The sequence below is a fragment of the Spermophilus citellus genome, assembly GCF_964194105.1.
Source record: "Spermophilus citellus genome assembly, chromosome: 19".
In the NCBI taxonomy this organism is placed as follows: Eukaryota; Metazoa; Chordata; class Mammalia; order Rodentia; family Sciuridae; genus Spermophilus; species Spermophilus citellus.
The window spans coordinates 15,557,840-15,571,525 of NC_138201.1; the positions used below are offsets into that span (position 1 = coordinate 15,557,840).

General features: G+C 44.4%; 1 protein-coding gene across 1 annotated transcript in view; it reads left to right on the forward strand.

The window, feature by feature from the left end:
- IRAK2 (interleukin 1 receptor associated kinase 2) overlaps positions 1–12,709 on the forward strand; it is a 56,137-nt gene extending 43,428 nt beyond the window's left edge. Inside the window, exons 10-13 of the mRNA XM_081276018.1 lie at positions 3,584–3,646; positions 8,396–8,596; positions 10,012–10,276; positions 11,539–12,709. Of these exons, the coding sequence (XP_081132144.1) occupies positions 3,584–3,646; positions 8,396–8,596; positions 10,012–10,276; positions 11,539–11,651 (642 nt within the window). The 3' untranslated portion in view covers positions 11,652–12,709. The remainder of the gene's footprint in view (positions 1–3,583; positions 3,647–8,395; positions 8,597–10,011; positions 10,277–11,538) is intronic.
- Positions 12,710–13,686: the final 977 nt, after the last annotated feature.

The following is a 13,686-nucleotide window of genomic DNA, read 5'->3' on the forward strand; positions in this document are numbered from 1 at the left end:
CGACATCAGAATTTATGAAGGTCATTAGAGCCTCAGAGAGGGTTGTTATCTGGCCAGGGAAGGCCAAGATTGATGAGGCATCACTAAAGTTTCAGAGAGGGCTGCTATCTGGTCAGAGAGAACCAGGCATGGGTGAGTTCAAGGCACGGGCAGGCATTCCAAGCTAGTTCAGAATTTGCAGGAATTCATAGTAAAACTGAAATTATCTTTTCATGGCTTTGTGGTGAGATGGCTCTCAATTTTAAGAGAAAATCAGGCTGGATTTATCAGTGTGAAAAGGGTTTTGTAGCCAATCATGTTTGGAAAATACTGGGTTAACACAGTCAAGCAGGGTTCTTTACGTTGTGAATTCATCAGAGTAAGGTATGCTGAGGTTCCTTTCACTTGACCTTGTTTTCTCAGAGTATCTGTCAGCGCCAGTGTTCCATGGAACCCAGTCTGGGAAACATTGGCTAGAAAAGCGGCAGCCTGTTTGGCCTCAGCCAAACACAGACAGCTGTACCTGGGCCTTGCCCTCTCTCTGCTGCTCCAGTCTTGAACTCTGCATTTCCTGTCTCTGACCATGATGTCTTACCCAGTCACATCTGCCACGAGAGCCCTCATCCGGACCACTGTGGGCCAGATTCAGCTGCCTTCTGTCTCAGCTTGTCTAGCTCTGCTGGTTTGCTCGCCTCCCTTGGCCTATTTCGAATTTTCCTGTTCCTTTAAGAACCAGCAGGCCAGGCATGGGATGCATATCTGTAATCTCAGCTACACAGGAGGCTGGGGTGGGAGGATTGCAAGTCCAAGGCCAGCCTGGGCAACTTAATGAGACCCTGTCTCAAAAAATGAAAATGGTGGGAGATGTAGCTCAGTAGTACAGCACCCCAAGATTCAGTCCTCAGTCCTACAAAAAATAAACAAATAAAAAATTTAAAAAGTGAAAAAGAATCCATAAGACTGAACTCCTAAGTGCTAAGCACCTAGACCCAGCTGTTACTTTCTATCCTGTGGCCTAGATTACATTACCCTTATCTCTGGGCCTCAGTTTTATCTTCAGTAAAATGGGGATAATGGTACATATGGGATTATATATATGAACTGGTTAGCACAGTACCCTGCACACATCGAGATATTTATTTATTTTGTTTATTTATGCTGGAGATGGAGATGGAGATGGGGCCTTGTGCATGATAGGCAAGTGCTGTACTACTGAGCTGCACCTTAAGCTCTCCCAAGTATTTTTTTTTTTTTTTTTTGTGGTACTGGGGATTGAACCCAGGGGCATATGTCACTGAGCTATATCCCCGGCCCTTTTTCAAAGTCCAGACTGGTCTCCATCTTGAAATTCTTTTCCTTCAGCCTCCTAAATAGTTGGGGTTACAGGCCTGTGCCACTGGGCCCGGCTGTTAGCATTTTTTAAAATATTTATTTTTAGTTTTTCGGTGGACACAACATCTTTATTTTATTTGTATGTGGTGCTGAGGCTCGAACCCAGCGCCCCGTGCATGCCAGGCGAGTGCGTTACCGCTTGAGCCACATCCCCAGCCCTATTAGCATTTTTTAAAAAATATTTTTTAGTTGTAGTTGGGCACAATACCTTTATTTATTTATTTTTATGTGGTACTGAGGATTGAACCCAGGGCTTTGCACATGCTAGGTGAGTGCTCTAACTGCTGAGCCACAACCCCAGCCCCCCTTAGCATTTTTTTAAATTTCTTGTAGTTGTAGATGGACAGACTGCCTTTATTTTGTCTATTTTTGTGTGGTGCTGAGGATCACACATGCTAGGCAAGCGCTCTGCCGCTGAGCTTCAACCCCAGTCTCTTAGCGTTTTTTAAAAACTTTTTTATAGTTGTAGATGGACAGAATGACTTTATTTTATTTGTTAATTTTTATGTGATGCTGAGGATCGAACCCAGTGCTAGGCAAGTGCTTTGCCCCTGAGCTACAGCCCCAGCCCTCTCTTAGCATTTTTTTTTTTGAGAGAGAGAGAGAGAGAGAGAGAGAGAGAGAGAGAATTTTTTAAAGAATATTTATTTTTTAGTTTTCGGTGGACACAACATCTTTGTTTGTATGTGGTGCTGAGGATCGAACCCGGGCTGCACGCATGCCAGGCGTGCACGCTACCACTTGAGCCACATCCCCAGCCCCATCTTAGCATTTTTTGATGAGCACCAAATAACTGCTGTAAATGGCTCATCCATTACAGGCCCTGTGAAAGGGGCAGAGGAAATATTTGCTTATTAATTTCCCCTCATTCTCTCCCTTCCTGGAAGGACCTGCACTTTGAACTGGCTCCAGTCCCACTTGCTGCAGTGGTGCCCTCTGCTGCCCCCTCCTGGCCACTGGGTCATTCAGCCAGTAAATGGGCCCCTATTCCACCTTGGCTGAAGGAGAGTTTTGGGAAAAAGATTTGACCCCAAGGGTCAGATGTTCATTCCTGTAACATTCTCATGTGCTTGATCCCTATTTCACAATTAGGACACTGAGGCTCAGATTTTAATTACTTGCCCAAAGATCCCCTAAATATGTGAGGAACAGTCACAGAGTTTGAACTCAGCCTTTTACCACCACACTTCTCTCTGCTGCAAATTCTTGTTCAGTGGTTTCCTGTTTAGTAAGATACATATCATGGTTTTACATAATGGTGAGGTTCATTGTTAGGTGTGCATACATGCACATGATATGATAATATAATTTGGGTATAATATCATTCTCCAGTATTTTCCTTTTCCTTCCCTTCCTCCTTTCCCTGGTCCCTTTCCTCTGCTCTGCTGATCTCCCTTCAATTTTCATAAGACATTCCCCCCAACCATCTTTCTTTTTCCTTTTTCTTCTCTAATTTCTACATATGGGATAAAACATACAGATTCTTGACCTTCAGAATTTGGCTTATTTTGCTCAACAAAATGGTTTCAAGTTCCATTGATTTTCCTACAAATGACATAATTTCATTTTTATAGGTGAATAAAACTCCATTGTGTCTATATACCACAAAATGAAATAATCTTTAAAAATAGCACGTTGGAAGCCAAGCAAAGTGGTGCATGCCTGTAGTGAGGCTGAGGCAGGAGGATTGCACATTTGAGGCCAGCCTCAGCAATTTAGTGAGACCCTGTCTCAAAGTTAAAAATAAAAAGAGCTGGATGTAGCTCAGTGAAGGTGCTCCTGAGTTCAGTATCTTTATAAAAAAAATGTGTATTGGAGCTGGGCACAGCGTCACATACCTATAATCTCAGCTAGTTGGAAGGCTGAGGTGCAGGAGGATCAAGAGTTTGAGGCTGCCTGGACAATGCAGCAAGATGTTGTCTGCCAAATAATAACAACATACACACATTTACACACTTGACTTTTTGAATTCCATCCTCCTGTTTTGCTGTTGGTAAGACTGCTCGCAGCTGGGTGACATCTTTAGTTGGAGGAATATTCAGTGATATTCCCATGTCCCAGACTTTGAGCAAGTGTCTGCTGGAAATGGCAGAGCCATCCTGGGGCTCAAACTGCACTACAGAGAAGCTTCCCTTATGGCCAGTTTTCCCGCTGACCTCGTGCATGAATGTCAGAGCTGAACTGTGGTAACTCCCTGTTCTGTTCTCTCCAGGTGCTGGCAGAGATCCTCACTGGCATCCCTGCAGTGGATAAGGACCGAAGCCCAGTTTATCTGGTAAGGGACTAGGTCACTTCTGGCCAAAAGGCTGGTACCTGGGGGTCATTGCTGTGTGTAGGGAGGTCTGGGTCCATTTTAAACACACTCACGAGGCCTCAGTCCAGGGTTTGATTTGCATTTGTGCAAAGTGACTTTCACCGCCCATCTCCATTGGCCAAACAATTGCTTTCTCACGATGGTTGAATTTAGAATGGGTAGGGAAGACCCACTTCTTCTCTATCAGGCAGTTAGATAGGGTTGTCTTCAACTTGGTCAAAGTTAATTTCTGCCCCTTTAAGTGGGTTTTTTAAAAAAATAATAATAAATGGGGTTTTTATAGGGCTGGGGTTGTGGCTCAGAGGTAGAGTGCTTGCCTAGCATGCATAAGGCACTAGGTTCGGTTCTTAGCACCATGTACAGTAAAATAAAGACTTTGTGTTCACCTATAACTAAAAAAAATAAATGGGGTTTTGTAATAAAAGCAGTACTTTTATAGGTCAAAGATCACATAGACACACACAAACACAGTGTCATTTCAAAAATGTGCTGACAAGGTATGACTCTGCTCTGTGCTAGGCATTTTTCATTTGTAATCTTTCGGAATCTTCTCAAAAATTCCCATGATGGGTTCATGATGATGGTCCACGGATGAGGAATGTGGGCTCTGAGAGTCACCTGAGACCTCAGAGTCGTACATGCCACAATTCTGACTTGGGTCCCTTGGGTTCCAGATCTTAAGCTCTTGACCATGACACTTTTCTGAGTATTTAACTATTGTGACAGTCCACCCATCCAAACTCACCGTTATCGTCCCCATATTGCTGCTGAGAAAGCTTAGGCTCAGGTGCAGTGAGGGTGTGGTGCCACATGGCAGGGCTAAGATTGAGTCCCTGCCTTCTGCAGAATTGCTCAGCGGCTGCGCCAGCCCAGGGTACTTTCCCTGCCCAGATGTTGAGACCATTGGAAAACCACCTGTGTGTGTGTGTGTGTGTGTGTGTGTGTGTGTGTCCCCAAAACACACCCTGTGCTCTAGGGTGAGGAGCCTGTTGGCCTTCCTTTCTATATAGAAAAATCACCCTTGTCCCTTTGCTGAACTCTGTGGGCTCCACCCCTTTTGGCTCTGGATCCCGGATGCTGTAAAGAGGGCATAGATCCAATGTGGATGTGGTTTGGGGCCCTTTAGGGGTGATCTTTCTTTCCTGACTTTTCCTCGAGACATAGTCCCTAGCATTCCTCTGGGACTCCCTGGAGAATGTCGTATGAGGAGGAGGTTTTTTTTTTTTTTTTTTGTTATTGTTGTTGTTATTCTTAAATGTTTTCCACAAATGTGGAGGGATATCATTTTTGATAACCCTTTTTTGAAATGAGGGGACAATTAACGTTTGATCCCCAAATCTAACCACTTTGTGTAATGTGATTTTTTTTTTTTTTTTTTGGTGCTGGGGATTGAACCCAGGGCTTCTTGAATCCTAAGCATGTACTTTACTACTGAGTTACACCCCCAACCCCTGTCATATTTTAAATTTTAACAAAAACTTCTTGTAATACTTAAATACTACTTAAGTATCATTTTTTTATTTCAGTCACTCCATACACTTGGCTTAGGAAACCCAGCAGCTCAGGGACTCCATTCCTCTGTCACCATCATCCCTTCCTACTTCAAGGATGGTCACTTCTCCAAACCCCTTGTCATCACGGACAATTTTTCTTTTCTTTCTTTTTTTTTTTTTTTTTTTTTTAAAGAGAGAGTGAGAGAGAGAGAGAGAATTTTTTTAATATTTATTTTTTAGTTTTCAGCGGGCACAACATCTTTGTTTGTATGTGGTGCTGAGGATCGAACCCGGGCCGCATGCATGCCAGGCGAGCGCGCTACCGCTTGAGCCACATCCCCAGCCCCATCATGGACAATTTTAAAGCAAATCCCAGATATTATGTGATTGTACACATGAAATAGTTATTTTCTTAGTTCCTTGATATGATTTAATAACCACTCCTTATTAAGAGTGGAGTTATTAATGGAGCCAGAGCCTCGCACATGCTAGGCAAGCACTCTACCACTGAGCTGCACCCCCAGCCCCACGGTTGCTTTTGCAAGGTGGTTTGCTTGTGGACCCAAAAAAGTCCTCAGTCCAGTTGTTTCCTGTGGGTGTCCTCTCTCGGCCCCTCCTCCCTTTGCCTTTTGTATGTCATTGCATTTTTGTGAGTCAATAGTAGACTGCCCCACTGTGTCCTTATGGTGTCTTTCACTTGTTTCTCTGTTCCCTGTATATTTCCTGTGCCCTGGCTGCTGGCGGTTCAGACTAGGTGTGGGTTCGTGGGTTATTGTCAGTGCACTTCTTCCAGGTGCCCTGGGCTTGCAGTTGCATCACAGGGCCCTGAGCCCTGTGTCCTACTCATGAGTGGTGAGTGCTGAGATTAGCTGCTAACTCCTCCATTGTGAAGTCCCATCATCCTGTCACAGCCTGTTCTCAGCACCTCTTGCTGATGGTCGCTAGATAAGACCTGTCTTTCCATCAGGCTGCTGCTTTTATCAGTCTTGCAGCATAATAACCCTGAGTAGTTTCTGGTTCCATTCCAGGCGGTGGTAACCTATGTGCCTGTCAATCACAAATCTCGACTGTCACTTTGAACACCATTATTTATTTAATTTTATGATGCTGGGGATGGAACCCAGGGCTTTGCCAATGGTAGGCAAGTGCTCTACTATTGAACAACACTCCCAGCCCCCATTACACTTTTTTTTTTTAAAGAGAGAGTGAGAGAGGAGAGAGAGAGAGAGAGAGAGAGAGAGAGAGAGAGAGAGAGAGAGAGAGAGAGATATTTTAATATTTATTTTTTAGTTTTTGGCGGACACAACATCTTTGTTGGTATGTGGTGCTGAGGATCGAACCCCGGCTGCACGCATGCCAGGCGAGCGCGCTACCGCTTGAGCCACATCCCCAGCCCCCATTACACTTTTTAAAAATATAAACATTTAAAAGGCAGAGCTCATACAAGGGAATTGTGCAAATGCACCCCTTATCAGCTACAGGTTTCTCTCCAGGTATTGAGCTTGTGGCTGCTCCTCAGATCTTCACACCACCCATTGGCTGGATGGGGAGACTGAAGTAGAGTGGGATTTGTTTGCTTATTTATTCATTTATTTATTTAGTTTTTGAAGTAAGCATCACGACCCATGACTGATAATCTTTCAGAGTTGTTTTTTTCTGAATTGTAAACATACTTGTTGTAGTTTTTCTTCCTTTTTTCTTTGGTACCAGGCATTAAACCCAGGGGGTTTAAAAACTCAACCATATCCCCAGCCCTTTTTATTTTTTATTTAGAGATAGGGACTCGCTAAATTGCTTAGGGCCTTGCTAGGTTGCTGAGGCTGGTTTTGAACTGTAATCCTCTTGCCTCAGCCTCCTATGTCACTGGGTGCGGCAGTCTGGCTGCAGCAAACTAATGGGGGGGGGGTGACGAGCAACTTGTGAAGACTGATACAGCAGGAGTGGGAGCCGTTTATTGTAAGACAGTAGGGATATATATATATATATATATATATATATATATATATATATATATATAACTAATTACACACAGCTTATCTTAATTAACATAAACTAGACATAGCAGTCAACCAATAAGGAATCATCATCTTAATGATTACACACAGCTTAACCCAATTGACATAATCTAGACACAGCAGTCACTCATTAAGGAATCTCTATCATCTTAATGGCTCGATGGCGTTCCTTCTCAAACTACTCCCTCTGGCAAAGTGCCAGGCGCCATCTTGACTTATTTACAGACCCTAACAACTGGGATCACAGTTTGGCACCAGAGTGCCCTGGCACTACCCTTAGCACTCTTGTGTCTTTTGATGGTTACAGCTCCTGTTCTGAAATTCCCAATTCCCAACTTTTCTATTCATTTTTATTCTCTCCTGAAGAACCTGCTGGCGATGGCAGTGCCCAGGATTCAATCTTCTGTAGGGTAGGCACAGGCAAGGGTAAACTTCAGAACCTGCTTTGTGCCCCAGACTTTGACCACAAGCTTTTTCATGGGGACCTTGATGGCTATGGAGGCAGAAAGAGCCCATGTCATTGTTAACAAGACTTAAGTCATAAATGTGAGTCAAGTGCTCAGCCTACAGTAATTAGTGTGCAAATGACAGTTGTCACTGGAGTTTACCACCCATGGGCTATTGCATATTGATTCTGCATCGGGTTTCCCACTGTGCTGTGGGTACATTATCCTGATAATGTTTGTGTTAGTCCTAGTAATAAGGTATTTTTGTTACCCTATTTTCCTGCTGAAGCAACTGAGGCCTAGAAAGGTCAGGCCCTAGTGGTTGTGGGGTGAGGGCACTATGGGATGCCTTAGGTATATAAGGAATTTTAGATTTTCCAGTTCCTGAGTATTTTTCTCTGGTGTCTGGGACTTGGGTGTTTTATTTTATTTATTCACTTTTTGGTACTGGAGATTAAACCCAGGGGCATTTTACCACTGAGCTACATCCCCAGCCCTTTTTATTTTTTATGTTGATATAGAGTCTCACTAAGTTGCTGAGGCTGGCTTTGAACTTGGGATCCTCCTGTCTCAGCTTCCCGAGTCCCTGGGATTATGGGAATGTACCACTGAACCAGGCCTGGGCATTTATTTTTAAAATGTCCTGTGTGTCTGAGAAGGTTTTGAGGCTCAAGGGCCATCCTGGAGGTGGGCAGGGCAGGTGGGTGGCTGCCACAGCCTGCAGCTCACAGGGACCTCACACCCTTCTTCCCACAGAAGGATCTACTCCTCAGTGAGATTCCCAGCAGCACCTCCTCACTCTGCTCCAGGAAGACGGGTGTGGAGAAGGCAGTGGCAAAGGAGATCTGCCAGAAGTACCTGGAAAAAAGAGCAGGGGCGCTGCCAGAGCACTGTGCTGAGGCCTTGGGCACAGCCATCTACCTCTGCCTGAGGAGGCGCAATGCCAGCCTGGAGGAGGTGAGCCGCGCCCTCAGCTGGGCCTCACTTTCGGAGGATGCCTGTGCCTGCCTTGCCAGGGCTTGCTGGGCATGATCTCATAAATAAGGGCTGTCTTTGGTGACAAGTAGAACCTACTGGAGCGCTCATGAGCAAAAAGGGGCAGTGTGTGGACAGTGGGGGAGCCTGAGAGCAGGTGTGTGGCTGGGTCAGACTCTCTGATGTTTACAGACTCTACTTGCTTTCTCCAACGGTGTTTCGTTCCCTCCTCTTCTCTCTGGGTACCTCCTTCCTCTTTTCCTCCACCCTCTTTTTTTTTTTTAAATATATTTTTAGTTATACACAGGCACAATGTCTTTATTTCGTTTATTTATTTTTATGTGGTGCTGAAGATCAAACCCAGTACCTCACATATGCGAGGCAAGTGCTCTGTCACTGAGCCACAACCCAGCCCCCTCCATCCTCTTTTTGAGGGTGGGAAGTAGCAGGATCTAGAGACCTACATGAAAACTCATTGTGTGTTATATGTGAAATCTGTAAATTCACACCTGTGCATTTTTTTTTATATACTGAGGATTGAACCCAGGGACACTTTACCACTGAGTACATCCCCAGCCCTTTTTATTTTTTATTTTGAGACAGGGTCTTGCTAAGTTGCTGACAGCCTCCCTAGTTACTAAAGTTGGCCTGGATCTCGCAATCTTCCTGCCTCAACCTCCTGAGTCACTGGGAATACAGGCGTGCACCACTGCACCCTGACTACACACTGAACTTTTACAAGACACTGAGGAAATGTGATTTGTTATTATTATTAAAGGACTGCATGGCCAGGTGTACACCTCCTGGGGAAAAAACAAAGGTCTTCATGTATGCCTTTGGTGTGTGTGTGCAAAAGTGGAATTAACGAATTTAGTGGTTCATTTGACCAAACAGCAGAGAGGGCCAGCCTTGCTCTGCTTTCAGGACAGTTAGACCCCCTGGTGAGTCACTGTCATGTGTCTATGTCTCTGGCCCTTTCTCCATCTCTTGCCTCTACTGTGCTCTCCGTTGGGGTTCTGCAAATGGATTTCCTGTGTTTGGTGGGGAGTCTGGTTCCACTAGAAAGCAAAGGGCGCTCTTTCCAGCTCAAGGTGGGAAAATCCTAAGGAAGGATTCCAGTTGTCTCTCTTGGGTCATGTGCTGAAGCCTGGACCACTCACGTGGCCAGAGGAATGGGGTTCTATGATGGGCCCGTTTGGGCTCGTGTGCTGTCTCTCCTTTATGGCTATGGGGCAGGAGTCAAGTTCAGATCTTTTCAAAGGCAGGATGCTGTTCTTCCAATAAAACAACAGCCATTTCATGGTTTAGTGTGTCTCTCCCGAGGCCTGGGTGACAAGGTTTTGGCTTTCGATTTTAGAAAGGGTTCTTGACAAGTGCTCTTCTCCCTCTGCCCCAAGGCGCGTGGCTCTGTGGCTGTGGTGGAAGAGTGGTTCCGAAGTCAGGAGACCTCGCTGCCTTGGAGCGGGTTCTCTGAGGGCACAGGAGCTTCCTCCAACACTCCTGAGGAAACAGATGATGTGGACGATGGTAGCCTTGATGCCCTCTCCTCTGTGAGGGCCTCACCTGTCCCTGCAGAGAACAGAGAAGAAAGGCTACAGGACACCAGAGGAGTGGAGGCAGACTCCTCTGAGGCCTGCACTGGGCCACGGGCTCCCGAGGATGGTAAGCAGGGAAGGTCCTCCAAGGACTTTTGCACCCTCCTTGGTGTGTCCCTAACTTCTACCCATCATTTCTTCCTCTATTGCCCCTTTCACTCCTTTCTTTAGTTATCTATTCATTCACCCACCAGCCAGTTGCACAATGAGAAACCCAGGAGTTATCCTTTTTCTTTTTTTGAGAATATGTAAATGTTATTTAATTAAACCAATAGCATATGTCAATTTTAGGAGTTTTCCTTGACATTTCCCTCTCTTCCTGAACCTCTCTGTCTCCATCTCTGCCTATCCTTATCCACAGGCTAAACTTCTGTCCTTCATGTGGGATGACTGCACAGCTTCCCTGCATCCTCCTTTACCCACTCCAGTCCCTCCTTTACCAGTTCTTTCTCTGGAAGCCAACTAGAGTGGTTTCTATATTTGTATATGTATGTACGTATCTCTCTGGTGTCAGGTGGAACCCAGGGCGTCATACGCCAGGCAAGTGCTCCACTGAGCTATACCCCCAGCCCTAGAATGTTTTTTTTTTTTTTTTTGTTGTTGTTATTGCGTTTTGGTATTAGGGAATTGAATCCAGGGGTGATTTTCCAGTGAGTTACATCCCTTCCTCTTTGTTTTTTTTTTATTTGGAGACAAATTCTCATTAAGTTTCTTAAGGCCCTACTATGTTGCTGAATCTGGCCTTAAACTTGCAATCCTCCTGTCTCGGCCTCCAGAGATGCTCCAATTACAACACCATGCCAGCCCTATAGTGGTTTTAAAAAACAAAGTGCTCATGACACACCCTTGTTTAAAGTCCCCATCTCAGAGACCAAGTCTGAACTCTTTCCCCAGACCATCAAGGGCCTGGTGTGGCCTCTCCCAGCCTACCTCTTCATACTCATCAATCATTTCTAAGAAACATTCCATTCCTGTCACATCCAGGCTTCCTTCTGAAATAAAAATTAGGAAGATCTTTTCTATGAAGTGTTCTGGTCCCCTTGATATGGCTCAATGAATATCTAGGCTCAGACCACTCCTACTGCTGCTCCTCCCAGCAGGGGGAGAGAGGCTGTAGTGTTGTGGACTCTAAACCTCTTTGCACTGTGGAGAGGAGCATGGGAGCCCCCTCCTGTCTGGAAAGGTGGACTTCCTTGCAAAGGAAGAAGGCATAAACATGCTTGTTATCTGAGGCCTGATTGAAAAACCTAATTTAAGGGAGACTGTGCCCTTTCAAAGAATTATAACTTTTGTTCGGGTTGCTCTTTTTTATTTTCCATTGAACTATAGCTACAGAGACTTCATGGGAAGTTGAGATCAATGAGGCCAAACGGAAATTGATGGAGAACATCCTGCTCTACAATGAGGAACAACTAGACAGTGCTGAGCTCTTTGGACCTTGATGACTGGATTATAGCTGAGGAACCTTGTCCTCAATTGGAAAGACAAAGTGTCCAATCAAGGAAAAGGTCTGAGGCAGACTCCCAAGTTCTGCCAAGAAACCAACATTAGCTTTCCATATGGAAGGGAAAGAAACTTCCATTTTACCAGAGTGAGTTAGGGACAAGGGACCTCAGCTTTTACAGACACAAAAATCTACAAAGTGTTCTTCCTGTCTGGGATTTGTTAGTCAGAGCCAGGTATCAGAAGAGACTGAAGCAGAAGCCTGGTAAATGGACCCAGGATGTGGGTGATTTTGTGGTTCTGGGGAGACCATGACGATATCCATACCAGTAAAAGCTGTCACTCCAGCAGCTGTCAGCCCTTGACAACTGATGGAGCAATTCTACAATGTTGATAGCGATTTCCAGAGTTAAGACCCGTGAGTCACATTTGCCAACATCTGTCACCTTTCAACTTACGTACCCTGAAAGGTATTCAACTTGTGTCACAGTGAAGTTCTTGACTTACTCTCAAGGTCTCAGATGTTACAATGCCAGGCACTTGGCAAAGGACTTTCTGGGCTTACTACTTCCTCTTGGTGATCTTGCAATTCACAGATATTTATTAAGTGCCCGCTGAGCATCTGTATCCTCCAATCCTACTAATGTTTGTATTTTTAATGGAGCTTTTATTCTTTGTGTTATTTATGGCTGGATGAAGAAGAAGGAGAAATAATTTCATGTCTGATTCTGCTGCTATGGAAGTCATTTAAATTCTGGGACCTCAATTTCTTTGTAAGTAAGAGTACCTGCTCATTCTCCCTGCCTCATTTGTAGGGAGAAACATGTGCAATGTCTACAGAAGCACTTCAAAAACAATACTTGTCCTATTTTATAAAATAAAGAAAGTATTAAGTGTGTATTTCTGCCACATTTCCAATGTTTATGCCGTGGGTATGCTTTTGAAAAATCATGTTGAAAATATGTGTAGGAAACAAATGCTATTTTTAATGTACTAGGAGAAATGTCATATTTAAAATAATTCTATTTTTTTTGTGAAATAAAAAAAAATATTTGTCAATCCAACATATATCTTAAGAGTTGTTTTTGTGTCTGGATGAATTTAGGGTTGCTTGCCTTAGTGATATTTTCAGTTCACTATGGGTTTAATCAGATGTAAACCTCACCATAAGTCAAGGGATATTTATTTATATATCCAGTTCCTCAGTGGATATTAAGGTTGCCGCTACTGTGTTACCTTCCAAGGATCTTGTACTAATATACACATCTATCAGCTCTATAAGGGAATGTGCATTCCCCCACATCCTCAGCTACAAAATATATCATGCTTTGATCACTGCCAGTCTAGTGGGCAGAAAATTATAATTTTATTCATAGTATTTATGTGTTGTGATACTGGGGATTGAACCTCAGGTGCTCTGTCACTGAACTACAGCATCCCCCTCCTTTTAAAGGTTTTAATTTCGAGACAGGGTCTTGCTAAATTGCCCAGGCTGGCCTCAAATTTTGCCATCTTCCTGCCTGAGCCCCCCGAGTTGTTGAATCATAGGTGAGCACCATTATGCCACCAGGCTTATTTGTGGTTTTTAAATGACTGAAGTTGAGCCATCTGCTCATGTTTAAGAGCTGTTCCTAATTTATTCATTAGTTATCTTATTGGGAGTATTTCTATCTAGAATGAACATCAGTCTTTTATAATATGATGCAGATTTGTTTCTAAATTTGCCCCTTCTTTTGATATTTTTTGTCAGGCGGATATGCTACATTTTGGGGTATTCTCTTTGAGATTTCTAATCGCAGTTCTGTCACCTCTGTGTGTGTCATTTGGTCTCTGAGCCAATTTCCTTTTTCTGTAAAGTGGGTGATAATGCTAAGGACTTGACGTGGGTTCGAGGTGCGAATCCGGACATGAAAGCTTCTGGCAAAGGGGGCCCGCCTGAGGCACTGCGGCCGCGCCTCAGCTTCGCGCTTTCCGGGACCACGTGAGTGGCTCCGCCCCGTCTGGCTTATGACCAATACGCAAGCTTCGTAAGGC